Source organism: Trachypithecus francoisi, unplaced genomic scaffold, assembly GCF_009764315.1.
Source record: "Trachypithecus francoisi isolate TF-2019V2 unplaced genomic scaffold, Tfra_2.0 Lachesis_group18, whole genome shotgun sequence".
In the NCBI taxonomy this organism is placed as follows: Eukaryota; Metazoa; Chordata; class Mammalia; order Primates; family Cercopithecidae; genus Trachypithecus; species Trachypithecus francoisi.
Window position 1 is genome coordinate 4,390,649 of NW_022681463.1, and position 17,685 is coordinate 4,408,333.

Here is a 17,685-nt window from a genome sequence, read left to right on the forward strand (position 1 = left end):
CTAGTTTTTTGTATTTTTTAGTAGAGACGGGGTTTCACCATGTTAGCCAGGATGGTCTCGATCTCCTGACCTCGTGATCCGCCCGTCTCAGCCTCCCAAAGTGCTGGGATTACAGGCTTGAGCCACCGTGCCCGGCCAACAAGGGCAGTTTTGACTGGGAAACAAGCAGCAAATGATTTGAATTTGTCACTCAATCCCTAAAGGCACAACTCCATCGTAAATTTAGTTTTATCTAAATTTATTGGTTAAAGCATTTAGTTAAATTCTGAGTATCCGCTGTGAAGGAGGTCTTGTCTCTCTGGGCCACCATTCCAGGGGGCCAGGACAGTGAGAAATCAGATCATTCCAGAGGTATATGCTGGGAAGAAAGCAAAGCAGGCGCTGCTGCAGAAGACGACTCGGGCTAGGGTTCAGGCCATACCGTTCCTCCGGTATGTTTTTGAGGGGAGGCCTGAAAAACAAGGAATCAGCATTGCGAGTTTCAGGTGACAGCATTCCCAGCAGACGGAGCTGGGTCCAGGAACAGGAAGCCCGAGGCCTGCATAACCCCAGTGAGGGCAAGAGAGAGCAGTAGAAGGCTGGGCAAGAGGGGCTGCAGGTGCCCAACAGGGCACCAAGTCTCTATGCCATTTGGATTTTGTTCCAAGTTCAATGAAAAAGCATAGGAAGGTTTTAAGCTGGCACTATTATTAGATTTATATCGTAAAAAGATCCTCTGGCTGCTGGACAGGAAAAGCCGAGACGCTACCGTGTCAGCTTAAGTGAGAGAGAATGGGTCAGGGAGATAGGAGGGGAGAAAGAAAGAGGCACGTGGACTTGAGATATATTTGGAGGTAGAGCCCCCCTGGGCTTACAGGTGGTTTGCACGTGGCAGTTGAAAAAGTATTGACCTGCAGATGCTGGACTCAAAGCCCCTGGATAGGTGGTGGTGTTATTTACAGAGTTCGAGAACACTATGTGTGTGTGGGGTGGGCAGCAGGTGTGGGGAGGGTGACTCAAGAATTTCATTTGGGGCATGAGTAGAGATGCCCCTCAGAGATCCAAGTGGAGGTATTTACTAAGCCATGGGATTTGAGTCTGGAGCTCAGAGGTCAGGTCTAGACACATAAATTTAGAAATCACCAGCATGGCCGGGCGTGGTGGCTCACACCTGTAATCCCAGCACTTTGGGAGCCGAGACGGGCGGATCACGAGGTCAGGAGATCGAGACCATCCTGGCTAACATGGTGAAACCCCGTCTCTACTAAAAAATACAAAAAACTAGCCGGGCGAGGTGGCGGGCGCCTGTAGTCCCAGCTACTCGGGAGGCTCAGGCAGGAGAATGGCGTAAACCCGGGAGGCGGAGCTTGCAGTGAGCTGAGATCCGGCCACTGCACTCCAGCCTGGGCGACAGAGCGAGACACCATCTCAAAAAAAAAAAAAAAGAAAAGAAATCACCAGCATGTAAGTAGTGTTTGGAGGTGTGGGATTAAATGACATTGCTTAGGAAGAAAATACAGAGAGTGGAGGATCTAGGACCCAGTCCTGGGATCTTTAAACATTTGGGGTCCAGCAAGAGAGTTGATGTGTCACGGAAGCCAGGACGGAGTGTTTCGAAAAGGAGCTAATGGTCAACTTGTTGCATGTTCCAGCAAGATAAAGCCAGATAAGAATAGAGAACTGACCATTTGGTTTGGCAGATTTGAAGGACTATGATGAACTTCCCTGGTGATCCCTGGGAGTGCTGGGGGCTGATGTCCAGTTGGAAAGGGTTGAGGAGGGCCTGGGAGACAATGGCTGCAGACAATTCTTTGAAAGGGCAGAGATGGGCAGGAGCTAGAACGGAGTATGATGAGAGCGTGTGCTTATTTTAAGGTAGAGAACCACTGTAAGTGGTCGCAGCAGATTTGCCTGGTGAGGGGACTAATCCATTCGGTAGGGCAGAGAAATGACTGATTTCTGAGCATCTTGCTTATTGGACACTTATATCTCTTTCTGGTAAATTGCCTGTCAATATCCTTTGCCCCTGTTGTTCATCTCTCTCTCCTTGATTTATAGAAGTTCTTTTTATATGCTGAATAAGAATGCTCTACAGTCACGCCCTTCATACAACCTTTTGGTCAATCACAGGCTGCATATACAATAGTGGTCCCATGAGCTGATAATACTATTAATATATTTTGACTGTACCTTTCCTATCTTTAGGTATGTTAAATATGCCAATACTTACCGTTACGTCACAATTGCCTGCAGTATTCTGTATGGGAACATGCTGTACAGGTTTGTAGCCTAGGAGAAACAAGCTCCACCATCTAGCCTCGGTGTGTGACAGGGCTGTGCCATCCAAGTTCGTGGGGACACACTCCAAGATGCTGAAATGAGGAAATAGCCTAATGGTGCATTTCTTAGAACATATCCCTGTTGTTAAGCGAGGCATGACTGTACGTGTTAAATGAATTGCAAACAATTTCCCTTGTTCTATAGCTTGTCTTTTGCTTTGAAAGAAGTTATGTTATTAATTAATAACAATTGAAAGACATTATTATATTATTACTTATAACATAGGCAAGTTTGGACATTTCTATTGCTGTGCTTTATGTATCTTGTTGAGAAATCCTCCACCCTCTAAGGTCATAAAGATGTTCTGCTATGTTTTCTTATAAATCTTTTTCCATTTTGCTTTCACATTGAAGTCTAATCCATGTGGAACAGATTTTTGAGTGTGTTTGAACTCAAATTGTTCCTCTGTCCTTGCCCACTACTCCTGGAGTCAGGCTGGAGTGAAGCAGCGGGAAGGCACATCCAAGTAAACAGGAGCAACTCTGGGTTTGTGGCCCTGGTTATTCTCTGTGGAGTGACACATCCTTGCCAGCACACCGAACCTGCAGTAAGTGTGGATCAAAGTCACAGGCTGAGGGCTGCTGCACATTGGAGAATGAAGAGGAAACAGCCATCCTACAGGGATGAACTCCCCACGGCCAGAGGTCAGAATGCTGCAGCCTCGGCAGCCTGTGTAGAGGACAGTGCCAGGTGAAGCAGTACCCCGGGGCACTGGGTCCGGCACAGGAGCCCAACAGGCACTGAGGACGCTCTCAACAGCTGGCCTGCACTCAGTGGTGCCAGTTTCTGACAACAAAGCCCCTAGCAGCCATTACCACTGCAATTTAACCTTCATGAAAATGCAGAACAAAAAAAAAAATCTAATAGCAATACCTAGTATCAGAAAGAATCGGGAACTGGGATTTTGGTGAATTGCTGCTGGCAGTGTAAATTCATAAAGGCACTTGGGAGAACAATTAGTACCCAGTATCTTCCTAGTCTAGAGATCCTTCCACACCCAAAAGCTCACCTGACCCTCACAATGACCTTTACCTGGACAGGAAAATTATTGTCTTCCTTTAATAAATAAGGAAACTGAGGCAGGGCAGGGAGGAAACCCTTCCTCCAGCAGAAGAACCCCCTGTGCAATGTTGTTTGCAATATTCTTTTCAACCCAGCCTTCAGAAACAGGGAAAAGAAAAAGAAGGCTGTCACAACGAGAAACTGAACTGTCCCAGTAATTACCCACGGGCTCTGCACCGGGGCCGGAGCGGTGCTGTTTTCTTGTTTCCATCCCTGCTTCTGGCTGCTCCCTAAGACACTTAGTTAGCCAAGCTTATAGAGTCAGCGCTCAAGTTTGGAAGAGCCAGGGAGGGATGTGGAAGGTTTTAGGCGCTATAGGATAAAGGGAGACAACCAAGCGTTTTTCTGCTAGGCAGAGCCCACACTGTGACACCAATGATTTGATCTCTTTGGCTCCCCATGCCCTGGTGTTTCTGCATGGCTGGGACTGTTCTGCATTCACTGTCTTATGCTGTGAGGTATAAGTGGTTTTAAGGCGACATCCACTTTCTCTTAAAATGAGATGGGTGGATTATTTTATCCTAGGTCATGAAAATTCCTATCAGGGTAAATGCTTTTGTTTTTAGAATGGTCTTAAGGAATAAATACAATAATGGCAATTTCAGGAAGGGTGAGTAAGATGTAAATCCTTTGAGTCACACAAGGTACCAAGGCCTGGTCCAGCCGGGAGCGGGTCAGTGGGCCCTGCCTCGAGGCTGGGCACTCGGCTGGTGGAGGACAGCATGTGTAGGGGTGGGAGGGCACCAGCACCGCTCCCAGGAAGATTGACAGAAGCCATTTTAATAACAGCAGTGACTCACTAGGGACTTTCCTCTATGGTAGCCACATGAGGAAGTTAAGGAATCGGTTGAAAACATTTTCAAGGACTGTATGGTTGCTAAATTAAAGGTCAAGATGTCAGCAAACCACCTGCAGGTCATCCTCCCCCAGCAGCTCCTCCGGCAGCTTGCTCTTTCTTTAGGGGGCAGGGACCAGCGGGCAGCCTGTTTCCTTTTCCTTCCTTCAACACCCTCGCCCATCTATCCCTCCCCACTCCACAGTCGGTCTCCCGCAGACAGGCCTGCCCTTGCTTCTGAGTAGAGCTGCGGACTTTTCCTTTTTTTTTTAAATGCTTTTGCTAATTTAAAGTGATTTTGCTAATCACTTTTTTAACAAGACAAAAGCAAGACACAGGATGATTAGTAAGATTCTAGAATCTTCATGTTCTTTATATTCAAGATCCCTGGTCCATGGTGCTTTCTCCCTTTCTGAAGGGAGCTATCAACTGATTTGAAGCTCAGTCTTCCATTTCAATTTCATGCCATTCAGGAACTAGGCATTAAGGACTTAATATGGGCTGGGCACTGTCCTACTTCCTACGTTCGAGGGATACAGTAATGATGGAGAGAGAGACAGACAGAGATCCGTCTGTGACACTGCTGAGCAGAACACGGAGCATCAGCCAGAAGTATTTAATATTTTCAGAGCAGTCTCCTCTACCTGCTTAAGGGGCTCACCAAGAGCTCCCCTCCAGAGCAGAGAGGGAGCAGCTGGAAAGACAGCTGTTGGTTTCCACACTTAAAGCCCCCAGAAGCAAATCTCTGGCATGTTTCTAATCACAAGAGTGTATGAATAGGGGGATGCAGTCTCAGGCACGCCTCTCCACGGTCAGGATTTTTTAAAAAATCAATCTCTTTCATGATTAGAAATAAGAGTAACATTTACTTGTCTGGTTTTTAAATTATTTCATTTGGAGGTGACAGGAAATCCTGTGAGGGTAAATGCTTTTCTTTCTAGAATGTTCTTAAGGAATAAATACAATAATGGCAATTTCAGGAAGGGTGAGGAAGATGTAAATCCCTTGAGTCACAGCAGGTACCAGGGCCTGGTCCAGCCAGGAGCGGGTCAGTGGCTGGGCAGCCGGCTGGAGGAGAGCACGGCAGGGCCACCAGCACCCCTCCCAGGAAGATCGGCAGAAGCCATTTTAATAACTCGCTAGGGACTCACTAGGGACTTTCCTCTATGGTACCCACATGGGGAAATGAAGGAATCAGTTGAAAACATTTTCAAGGCTAGACACCTGGATCCTCCCGAGGCTGCCTGCAGGGGACGGAAGCTCCTGTCTTAACTGGAAAACAGCTTTAGAAAGGGAAGTGAACAGCACCGAAGAAGCCAGTGCACAGAGGCACCCAGCGGGTGGCTGGGGCCTCTCTACCTCGGGCGAGAGAGGTGGAACCCAGCACAGACCAGTGTGTTGTTTTCCGGAGCTGGACGGCTTCACAACAGAAATGTGTTGTCCTGCAGCCCCGCAGGCTGGAAGGCCCAGATGGAGGTGTCAGCAGCGCTGCTTCCTGCTGGGGCTGCGAGAGAAGGATCTGCTCCAGGCCTCTCCATGGCTTCTCGTGATTTGCCCTTGGGGTTCCTTGGCTTGTAGAAGCACCACCCCCATCTCTGCCTCTGTCTTCACATGGTTGTCTTCTCCCTGACCGTGTCTGTGTTCAAATGTCCCCCACCCCTTTTGTTTTGTTTTGTTTTGTTTTTTGAGACCGAGTTTTGTTCTTGTGGCCCAGGCTGGAGTGCAGTGGGCTGATCTCGGCTCACCGCAACCTCCGCCTCCCGGGTTCAAGCGATTCTCCTGCCCCAGCCTTCCGAGTAGCTGAAATTACAGGCATGTGCCAGCACACCAGGCTAATTTTTTTTTTTTTGTAGAGACGGGTTTTTCTATGCTGGTCAGGCTGGTCTCAAACTCGTGACCTCCGGTGATCCACCCATCTTGGCCTCCAAAGTGCTGGGATTACAGGCGTGACAAATGTCCCCTTTCTATAAGGACACCAGTCATATGGGATTGGGGGCCCACCCTACTTCAGTGTGACCTCATCTCAACTATTTATATCTGCAGTGACCCTATTTCCAAACAAGGCCACATTCTTAGTTCTGGGGGTTAGAACTTCAACACATGAATTTGGGGGGGACACAATTCAACCCTGATCAGAGGGAGTGGACTCTGGGACAGGGCAGGGAGCAGCCTTCCAGGCAGAGGTAGCCGGAGTGTCAAGGACGTGCTCTGGACAGCCCTGGGCAGTGACATCACAAGAAGTCCAAAGACAGGCAGTCGGCCCGGCTGTAAGAACATCACCCAGCCAAGGGTCTGATCTGGGACTCTGCTTGCTAGGAGCATTTTCCCAGGTGTGGTCTGAAAACCTCAAATGGCAGAAGCCAATTTGGAAGGTTCACAGAACAAACTCTATTTTGATATCTATTTGTTTAAATGGATAGGGAGAAAATGTAACTAGCACCACAAACTAATGTTCTATGAATGAAAGGATATGAATGAAGTAGCTAAGTTTTAAAAAGGTGAACCAGGTTTAAGAAAAAAAGTATCAATCCTGTGTAGATATAAAAGTCCACATAGGGCCAGGAGCCGTAGCTCACACCTGTAATCCTAGTGCTTTGGGTTTTGGGAGGCCAAGGCAGGAGGATCCCTTGAGCCCAGGAGGTCAAGGGTGCAGTGAGCTATGACTGTACCACTGTACTCCAGCCTGGGTGACAAGAGTGAGATCTTGTCTCAAAAAAAAAAAAAAAAAAAACCCACATGCAGATGGTATCTGAACAACAAGTTTTGGAAACTGTTCTTGCATCAATTTTTAAGCAGATTTGCCCTCTCAAAAGATGGATCTGCCAGCGTAGTGGATGTGGATAGGAATTGCGAGGGAGCCAAGGAGAAAACAGCAAGGCTTGGAGGCCCACGTTGAGTCCTGAAGGTGTCGTCACAGTGGGCTCCCTGACCTCCATCCTCACAGCCAAGCTGCAAGTCTGACCCGGGTCCCCCCACTGCTCCACCCCAAGTCATCACTCCCTCCCTTAAATGGCACAACAAAACCCCTCATTGGTTCCCAAACTTTTTGAAATTAAAAAGCCACTCCTTAGCACGGCATGCTTAGTATGGAACATCAGCTGGGGCTTGCCTTCCTCTCCAACCCCACGTCCCTCAGGGCGCACTGCTCCTCGTGTAATAACGACATTCAAGAGATGCCCATCAATGTCTGTCACACGTATGGACACTGTATCACTGTGCCATTCACACAACAGAGCCCTGCCCCATTTCCACAATTTCTCACACAATACAATCCTTTTTTGAAAAAAAAAAAAAAATTCCAATCGAAAGGCAATCTTAATATGTTTTGAGTTTTCCTGTTTTCTTTCACGGATTTGGATCGTATCTTCAAATGCCTAAGTTGGCTCGTGTATGCTTGCTTCACCAGATGAAAAAGATGTTATGACTCTGCTCTTTTCTTCTCTTTGGAGCTTTTTAAAAATGAGAGTCCCAAACGAAATCTGAGATTGGTAATGATTATGTTACAGGAAAGGGGTCCAATCCAGACCCCAGGAGAGGGAGGGTTCTAGGATCTCACTCAAGAAAGAATTGAGAGTGAGGCCACAGAGTAAAGTGAAAGTAAGTTTATTAGGAAAGTAAAGGAATAAAACAATGACGCTTCCTTAGAGCAGCCCCGAACGCCTTGGTTGCCCATTTTTATGGTTATTTCTTGATGATATGCTAAACAAGGGGTGGATTATTCATGCCTCCCCTTTTTAGACCATATAGGGTAACTTCCTGATGTTGCCATGGCATTTGTAAACTGTCAAGGCGCTGGTGGGAGTGTAGCAGTGAGGATGATCAGAGGTCACTCTTGTGGCCATCTTGGTTTTGGTGGGTTTTAGCTGGCTTCTTTACTGCAACCTGTTTTATCAGCAACGTCTTCATGACCTGTATCTTGTGCTGACCTCTTAACTCATCCTGTGACTTAGAATGCCTCAACCCTCTGGGAACGCATCCCAGTAGGTCTCAGCCTCATTTTACCCAGCCCCATTTGAGATGGAGTTGTTCTAGTTCGAATGTATCTGACAATTATAAGAGTTGAGAAAACCTGGGTGACCAACCATTTAGACCACTGGCATTGGGAATAGTCAGTAGACACCATCCTATCCACAATCCTCCTGCCAGAGTTACAAGATCTGTCTTGGGGATTCATCACCATGTATATATGTCAGTCTACTCCAGTACAGCTACATAAATATGTATACAGTCGAAATAATCCTTAAAAAAACCAGGCATCTGAAGCCAGGAAAGACGTACACTAAGTATCCCATCACTATAACCTATTTTATCTTCCTAGCCTTTAAGACTCGATGCAAAAGAAATTCCAAAGTTAAAAAAAATCTAACAGTGGGTTGGAACCTAGGTCTGGATATTATCCTAAGCTCTGCTGCAGGCATGCAGTTTGCCCTCGGGCAAATTCCTTGACCTACCACTGGCTCTGTTTCACCATTCCCAGAATGCAGCCTAGCCAGTAATCCCTCCCTTTCATTATATGGAGGACAAGATACACTCATGTCCCTTTGCAGAATGGGACGCCTCTTTCCTAAGAAAGATTGAAGTCATTATCAGGGGGATATGTTTTAAAGAGATTAGATTAAAATAAACATGGCATGTGAAAAGAAAAATGATTAAGTTCTAGAGTAAACAAAACCTGAAATGAGTTTATAGTCTATTCTCACCCTTTTGGTCCAAACAAAAAAGTATTGCTCGATTATTCTCTCCAGCCTCACTAATAGATTACAAACTCCTTGAGAGAAGATAGATTCTATGTGTCATACTTTCCATGCATTAGCAATTGCTCACTGAACTGAAATATTTGCTACTTCTTCACTAGAGTGCTTCTCAATGTGTTTCATTCAGCATTGTACTCAACAAATGTTTGCTGTATGAAGAAATGTCTGTGTTGAGTGGTTATACCACTAGTTAACAATTTCCCTTTGTTAAATATTAGGTTTCTATTTTTTGTTTTACTAACCAATGCTGCAATATGCTTTCTCGTGCATCAGTATTTCCCTATACATCTAATTGCCTTGTTAAAGTTCAATTTCTGTGACGTAGAATTTTGCAAAAAGGAAGGAAATTTACACAGCGGAAAACTATATATACAAATGAAACAGGCCGGGCGCGGTGGCTCAAGCCTGTAATCCCAGCACTTTGGGAGGCCGAGACGGGCGGATCACGAGGTCAGGAGATCGAGACCATCCTGGCTAATACGGTGAAACCCCGTCTCTACTAAAAAAAAAAATACAAAAAACTAGCCGGGCGACGAGGCGGGCGCCTGTAGTCCCAGCTACTCGGGAGGCTGAGACAGGAGAATGGCGTGAACCCGGGAGGTGGAGCTTGCAGTGAGCTGAGATCCGGCCACTGCACTCCAGCCTGGGCGACAGAGTGAGACTCCGTCTCAAAAAAAAAAAAAAAAAAAACAAATGAAACAAAATACATGATTTTAAAACACCGCATATTTAGAAGGAAAGGAAATATTCGCAAACATTGTGGTTATTCCTCAATAATGAAATCACTGATGCTTTCACAATCAGAATAAAATTACATATGTAAAAAAGCCCATGACACTGTCATTCGAAACAGGGAATTTAGTATTTCCTTACAGTTACACAGTTCTCAACAACAAGCCTTTTATATTTTGCTCTGTCTGGTCTTATGGCTCATCTCTTAAAGCTGCAAAAGTGTAGTGCTAGCCCACTGCACTTGGTTCTGAGGAAGGCGTCCCTCAGACAAAACTGAGGAATCTGTCCTGCTCTGTAAGGAACTAGGACTTGTTGATTCTCAGATTTTAATGCGAAGCCCTGCTCTCCGTAGGCGCTCCATAAATTTTAACTGGACAACTTCACCGCGCTCTACCGGGCCTCGGGGAGACCCGTGTCTCCCACCCGCTCTGGGCGCGGGCCCGCAGAGCCTCAACCTGCGCCCCTGGCAGCCGGGACTCCCCGCCCGGAACGGCTCCCACGCTGGAGACACCACGGTCCGCACCCGGGGCGCAGCCGAAACCCACAGCGCGGGCGGCCACCGGCCCCACTCAGACCAATGCCTGGCCGCTCTACGACCCCGAGCCCCCACACAGCCAGCCCCGTGACCTCAGAACCCCGGAAGCCGCTGTAAGCAGTGACCCAGCCAGGCCTCGCACCCTGCACCAGAGCTCCAAGCGTTGCTTCTAAACAGGCCCCGCCCCCGGCCGCCCCCGGCCGCCCCAGGCGTGGGCCCAAGCCATGCCCCGCCCCCTGCCCGGACGCTCCAGGCGTCCTCTGGTCCAGGTCCCGCCCCCTACCCGGCTACTCCAGGCATCCCCTGGGCTAGACCCCGCCCCCTACCGGCCGCCTCAGACGTCCGCAGCTCCAGGCCCCGCCCTCCGCCCGGCTGCTCCAGGCGTCCTGAGGCCCAAGTACCGCCTCCTGCCCGGCCGCTCCAGAGGTCCGCGGCTCCAGGCCCCGCCCCCTGCCCGGCTGCACAAGGCGTCCTCTGGCCAGGCCCCGCCCCCAACCCGGCCGCTTCAGGCCCCGCCCCGCCCCCTCTGTGCGCGCTCCGCTCGGCAGCCTGTGGGACGCGACCGCAGCGCTAGTCTCGTTCCTTTGTGCTTCGGCTGCGGCGGCGGCTTCTCGAGTCCTCTCTGACGCGTCCTCTCGGCCAGACAGCCCCGCGCTCTCCAGTGACGGACCATGTCGGCGGCGGGAGCGGGCGCGGGCGTGGAGGCGGGCTTCTCGAGCGAGGAGCTGCTCTCGCTCCGTTTCCCGCTGCACCGCGCCTGCCGCGATGGGGACCTGGCCACGCTCTGCTCGCTGCTGCAGCAGACGCCGCACGCCCACCTGACCTCTGAGGACTCCTTCTATGGCTGGACGCCCGTACACTGGGCCGCGCACTTCGGCAAGGTGGGCGCGAACGCTTTAAGGCGCCATTTTCCGCGGCTGTCCAGTGGGGGTCGGTGAAAGCGGGTCTGAGGTGCGGGGGGCGCGGGGCGTGCCGGGAACGCGGGGCGGAAGCGGGGTTGGCGGCGCTTGTGCCTCGCGGGGCCTAAGGCGCCTGTGCGGCAGCGCTCGCCGTCAGGGGCCGCGGCGGGGCAGCCGGGGGGCGCGGGGCGTGCCGGGAGCGCTGGGCGGAAGCGGGGTCGGCGGCGCCTGCGCCTCGAGGGGCCTAGGGCGCATGTGCGGCGGCGCATGTAGCAAGTAACAAGGCGGGCTCCAGGAGTCCCGGCGCCTGTCGGCCGGAGCCTGCGCGCGCGGATGGCGCGGGGCCCTCCAGGCCGGGTGGGGGGTGCGGGCGACCTCGCAGAGCCGGGTATTATCTCGCGTAGCCGCCCCGGCGGCTTACGGGGAGCCGAGGCGGGGTCAGAGGCGTCTTTCGCCCTCGCGGTGCCGGAAAGAGGCGCGCGGGGAATGCCCGGGCGCGGTCGACCTTCTGGTTCGGCGCACCCTCGCCAGGAGCCAAGGGCCGCGCTGAGGACGAGCTCAGCCGAGGACCGCGCTCCCCGGCGGGTCTGGAAAGCTCGGGCAGCTGTGTGGGATGGAGGCCGGCTCTCCAGGTTCTGGGTTTGCTTTAAAGCTCGTAACTGGCCCCGCTTCAGGAAAATGAGTAACGGCTGTGTTTATCTTGGATCTAAATGACTGCAGAAGTGGTTAAATTAAGCACAATTCTCTTCCCGTGGAGCCTTTACGTACCCCCTTTTTTTAAACTGAAAATTCTGAGGGAACACAGTGCTGCTTTAAGGTTTTAAAACATAGCTACAGTTTCCTCATCTGTGAAGTCGTTGGGGTACTTGCTCAGAGAAATCTTAAAATGAGATTCACCGTCCTTTTCAGAAGTGGCTGGTTTTAATGATTTTTTTTAATGATTAATATTTTCAATTGACTAAAATTCAGGAATATTTATAGTGTTTTTCTCGTAAAAGATGAGATGGGGTTAGTTTTGCAGAAATATGTGGGAGATAATGTGAAGTAAGTTATTTTAAGAAGGCCTGGCCCTGGTAATGTTACCAGCTGACAAAGTTGCGCTTTACCTTGCTGCCCCTGGTGCTACATTCACAACGCAGTTGTATCTTTTGGGAAGCAGTTTCTGATTCTCCTTTTAAAGTGGAAAAGTCACTTTTCTTTCAACAAAATAAATGAGAAGGAGTTTTGACGATCGGGGTGGGACAAGCAAGTTAATCCACCCTCAAGGGCTGTTAGGTTCCTGTGGCACTGTCTCTGAAGTTGTGCAACCGAAGTACCAGCTGGAGGAAACAGGTGCCCAGGGGAAATGAGTTTCTTAACAAACAAAAGTAAAAAAGCCGCCTCCCTGCTCTTCTGCCTGAGGCCTTAAATAGATTTCCCGAGGTAGTCAGTAATCTGAGGATTTCCTCTCTCCAGAGTGTCTCTTGCTGTGGTTTATTTTTACACTAAACTTTAGGATTCCGTCCTTTCTACCCTGGTTGAGAATGACACATTACTGGGTGACAGTCAACAGCGATCTGTAGAATGCTTAAAGCTTCATTACAGATGGTCACTTAAAAATTGAACCCAATGGCGCCTCCACTTGTCTCTGGGGATTAAAATAGCCATAACTGCTTTAAAATGGTAACTTTTAAGGTGTATTTTATCACAATTTTTATAAAAACACCAACTGAAATCACTTTTCAAAAGTCTGCTTCCATGGAACTTTGAGTAGTAGCTTTACCTTGGTCGTCAGATGTTATAACAAGAAGCAGTTACTTCATTGTTTCCAGCTGTCTGAATCATAGGGCTGTTTGGTCTTAGATACCGAAGGGGCCTTAGAAAGCCCCTGTCCAGGGTCCAAACATTCCCTTCTGAGAAGAAGCTGTTAGGACAGGAGTCAGGCCGGGACTCAGGGCTGCCGCTTGCGAAGTCTAGGCTTTCTCCCCAGCCCTGCTAACGGCTGCCCTCTTACACAGGTTTCAGGCTCGTGTTCGTAGAAATGTGCCAGTGGTGCACAAGATCCCTAACCGCTGGTAAGACTCGTTTGCTTCCAGAGGACTAAACGGGTTGTTTAAAAGCTCTCTTGTACTTTTTATGATATCATATTGAACAGTATCTTTCCAGAATAACAAATCCAAGTTTCTAAATTGAACCCAAGGGTAACAGGTTTAAGCCCAGCGAGCCCTCAGTGGATGATTTTTGGTATGCCAAGTGATTTTCATCCGTTTTATTTTTATTGGATTTGAGACTTGTTCATCTTATCGCTAGTTAATACTTCCATTTTCACCCAGTAAATTAATAAAGGCAATAAATAAAAATAGACGGTCGGGTGCATTGGCTCACGCCTGTAATCCCAGCACTTTGGGAGGCCGAGGCGGGTGGATCATGAGGTCAGGAGATCGAGACCATCCTGGCTAACACGGTGAAACCCCGTCTCTACTAAAAATACAAAAAATTAGCCGGGCGTGGTAGCGGGCGCCTGTAGTCCCAGCTACTCGAGAGGCTGAGAGAGGAGAATGGCGCCAACCCGGGAGGCGGAGCTTGCAGTGAGCCAAGACCCCGCCACGGCGCTCCAGCCTGGGCGACAGAGCGAGGTTCCGTCTCAGGAAAAAAAGAGAGAGACATCAGCCTTTACTCGCAGGTCCACGTTGGTTGAAGAGGGTGTTTTGAGTCTTTGAGTCTACCCTTCATCTCACAGGAGTGTGCATTGAAAGCCTGACAGTACTTAGATGGAAAAGGAAACCTTGAGGTGAGATGGGGGAGAGTGTCAGGTATTTTGCTTCAGGTGAGGTCTCTCCTCTTCAAGAGACTTGCTTGCGGTCAGGCATAGCTTGATCCCTAACTGCATTGTGATTGGAGTGAGGGAAAACAAGCAGTCTAGGATCAGAGAAGGTGGGTTGAACAATTGCTTGGCACATGGTAGGCACTTGCTAAATTTGTTGAATGTGGTGAATTATTTTAGCCAGAGACTATCATAGTATTGGTGCCTGGCCACAAAGTCTTAACTTGCCAGTGTTAGTCACCCACTGGGTGCGTTGCTCACTTATGCTGTAGGCTTTTTTTTTTAACATAGGGTTTTAAAATACAAATCATTTGAAAAGAGTAAAAAAATGTGGAGAATGGGGTCTCCATTGAGTAATCAGTGAGTATTCAGTGCTGGCTTGTGTAAAAGTGCACAGTTGTGCACACTATAGAAAATAGTTTTTGACTATGAGGAGTTTACTATGGCTACACAAAGTTTGTGGGGTTTTTCGTTGTTGTGTTGTTTTGGTTTTTTTTGTGACAGGGTCTTGCCCTGTTGCCCAAGCTGGAGTGCAGCAGCGTGATCTCTGCTCACTGGAAACTCCGCCTCCCAGGATCAAGCGATTCTCCTGCCTCAGCCTTCTGAGTAGCTGGAATTATAGGCATGGACTACGCGCCCAGCTAATTTTTTGTAATTTTGTATTTTTGAAACCCCAACATGGGATTTCACAGTGTTGGCCAGGCTGGTCTTGAACCTCTGACCTCAGGTGATCCACCCGCCTTGGCCTTCCAAAGTGCTGGGATTACTGACTTGAGTCACTGCACCTGGCATTACACAAAGTGTTGTTTGAGATGGAGACTTGCTCTGTCGCCCAGGTTGGAATGCAGTGGCATGATCTCAGCTCCCTGCAAACCTCTGCCTTCCAGGTTCAAGCAATTCTCCTGCCTCAGCCTCCCAAGTAGCTGGGATTACAGGTGCCCGCCACCACGCCTGGGTAATTTTTTTGTATTTTTAGTAGAGACGGGGTTTCACCATGTTGGCCAGGCTGGTTTCGAATTCCTGACCTCAAGTGATCCACCCGCCTTGGCCTCCCAAAGTGCTAGGATTACAGGCATGAGCCACCGCTCCCGGCCTACACAGTTTTTTAAGAATAGTCTGTGCAACAAACATTTTTGTTGGAAGTCTTGGAACAGCGCAGTCCATATTTTCTGATTTTGGCTTATTCAGTTGTAGGGAAACCAAAATATTTAAATCGGTGTAGTGTTATTAGTCTTTTTGCATTTTTCTAGTTCCCATCTTTTTCATAAGGACAAGGGAAAATGTTATTTTAAATGCTCTTTAAAATTTGCATGGCATTGGGAAAGAGTGACTTAATTTGATCTATTAAAAAACTGGTAACGATGCCATTTGTCACCATTATAGAATTTAGATTATTCCTGTAATATTGAATAGTGTACTGACATGTCTGCGTGTTTTCATTACCTCTCTTGTTTTCGAAGTTGGAGTGCTTAGTGCAGTTGGTGAGAGCTGGAGCCACACTCAATGTCTCTACCACACGGTACGCGCAGACGCCAGCCCACATTGCGGCCTTTGGGGGACATCCTCAGTGCCTGGTCTGGCTGATTCAAGCAGGAGCCAACATTAACAAACCGGTAAGAGTGCTGGTGATGGACTTTTGCTTTTGCTTTCGGTTTTTGCAGTTATAATTATACACGGTATTGCTTTAAATGGAGGCCTTAATTAGAGTTTGATATCTTTACCTGAGGGCAAACTGGAGTTTCTGTTTCTTCACTTGTTTGTGAAGGATAATAGACCCTTTCCATAGGAATGCCTCTGTTCATAGAGTGCTTCCACCTATTGTGTGATAAACTGATCCAGGGTGATGTGCCCAAGGTTATAGCTGGTAATTAAAGGAGCCTGGCCTTAAGCCCAGGTTTCCTGGCTTTCTTCTCACAGCTGCCTTAGCTTCATTTCCACAGATAATTATAAAACACTTTCATCCTAGAAAAAGCATGACTAGTAAGTCAGCTCCAAAGTGAGCTTTAGATACAAGTTGCTGCCTTGATGCAGATAAGTAGCTAAGTATCATTTCCTAAGTCGGAAGAGTAAGTGACTTGAGGACTTGGTATTTAAGATTAAGCATACAAACAGGAACATAATCATGCCAGATTTTTTTCATGGTGTGTTTTCAGTATCATTTCACCTAAACCATACACACGAGTGTTCAGATTAGGTACTTGGTTGTATAAGACAAGCAGCATCTGATAACCATTAGGTTGTCTGACTGGGAGCAGTCCCTGGAATCAGTGTCCTTTGCTGAAGATGGATTAGTCCTTAGACTAATTTGTAATTTTCTTCTCTTAAGACCTGGGCATGGGCTCTGGGAGCTGTTTTTTTATGCCTCTTTTACTCCTATTTTTAAATGCTTTATAGTCATCAAGGTCTTGTATGCAAAGTCTTTCTACTTTTCTGTCTTTCCCAAAATTCAGTCCTTGATTATAACCAGGTATAAGGTTGTTTCTAGTCCCTCTCCTAAAACCTCAGCAGCCCATCTAAGCAGTAATTGAGAAAGAAGGTGTTTTTAGCCATGATTTAAAACAAGGATCAGTGGGAAAGTGGGGTAAGTGATAAGGCAGTTTGTCGCCTTGAGAGATATGAAGTAGAAAAAACAATGTAAGGGAAGGTGGCCAAGAGTTTAGGCCTGTTTGTTACTAAACTGAAACTTGGGATGTGGGACAACTTTTAAGGTTATGCTGCCACTTCTCTCCTTCCATCTCTGCATGGATGCCTTTACATAATGTATATTTCTCTGCTGCTCGTATTCATAAATTCAAGAGTTATGAATTAACCTACTCTATACCCTTATGTGCTGGGCATCGCCTTGTGTTTTTCTTTCCCTACCCCGTCCCCTGGTAGAAAGGGCAGTGTGGGCTTGATTCCTTGGGCAAGTCATTAACTTGGTCTGTGGCTCAATCTCCTTGTCAGTAAAATACGGTGAATAATTCCATGAATGGCAGTAATTAGTATGGAATTTATATAATTTTTGTATGTTAATTTTCATGAAATTGTTACATAGCATCTTACTTAGAGAGGACTAGAGAAATTGTCTAACACTGCTTTCCAGTCCTTTTTTAATCGAGAAGCCCCCTTTTCAAAGTGTCTTATGGCAGTTTAGTGTTTTCAGTAGATAAAGGGAGTGGGGCAGAAAGTGTGCTGCTGTGTCCCCCACCTTCCTCTCAGATGCCTCTAGATAACACCTTCTGGAAACCTCTACCACACTCTGCTTCTTCCCAGGCAGGATCCTAAAATCTTTTCCTTTGCAGCCCTCCCTGTACTTGAAATATCCAGATGGACATTTCCAAGTCCTCACATGTGCCTAGGGCATATCATTTGGCATTGTTAAGCATCCTGGATTTTCTCCTTAGTATGTCTTAGGTAGTTGTGGTCTGCTAGCATGTGGAGTTTACATCCCAATCTCAGGCATCATCTCACTTTATTACGTAGTGGGTGAATTTCAGCACCCAGTGACTCTTGAGGACACAACAGCCCTTTTGTTAGCTCCCCACCCCGCCTACCTGCTGACTCATCTCCAGGCAGACGGTTTCTCTAATTTCTCATAGAAACTCAGGATGCCAGATGCAGGTCTTTCTCCTTTGTTGTTTGTATCCATTTAATTTTTTGAGCCTGTTGATACAGTGTTTTAAGACAATTTCTAGCCTGTTAATCTTTTGGAGTGTTAGCTACTAACAGTTCTGAGTTCATTTTCCTCAAGATTAATACCACAG

The 17,685-nt window shown here is 47.9% G+C and overlaps 1 protein-coding gene and 1 long non-coding RNA gene across 7 annotated transcripts in view; one reads left to right on the forward strand and one right to left on the reverse strand.

Moving 5' to 3' along the window:
- Nucleotides 1-331: 331 nt before the first annotated feature.
- Nucleotides 332-10,652, reverse strand: LOC117063501. The gene is made up of 3 exons (XR_004428959.1): nucleotides 10,564-10,652; nucleotides 2,210-2,351; nucleotides 332-451 (listed from the first exon to the last, which is right to left on the reverse strand). It is a non-coding gene; the product is annotated as an uncharacterized LOC117063501 (long non-coding RNA).
- Nucleotides 10,653-10,656: 4 nt separating this feature from the next.
- Nucleotides 10,657-17,685, forward strand: part of ANKRD10 (ankyrin repeat domain 10) — a 36,050-nt gene continuing 29,021 nt past the window's right edge. For all 6 annotated transcript variants that reach the window (XR_004428957.1, XR_004428958.1, XM_033177245.1 and 3 more), the window contains exons 1-2: nucleotides 10,657-11,118; nucleotides 15,400-15,552. Coding sequence is in view for 4 of the 6 variants with exons in the window: in XM_033177245.1 (XP_033033136.1) it covers nucleotides 10,909-11,118; nucleotides 15,400-15,552 (363 nt within the window). In the remaining 2 variants the exon portion in view is untranslated. The remainder of the gene's footprint in view (nucleotides 11,119-15,399; nucleotides 15,553-17,685) is intronic.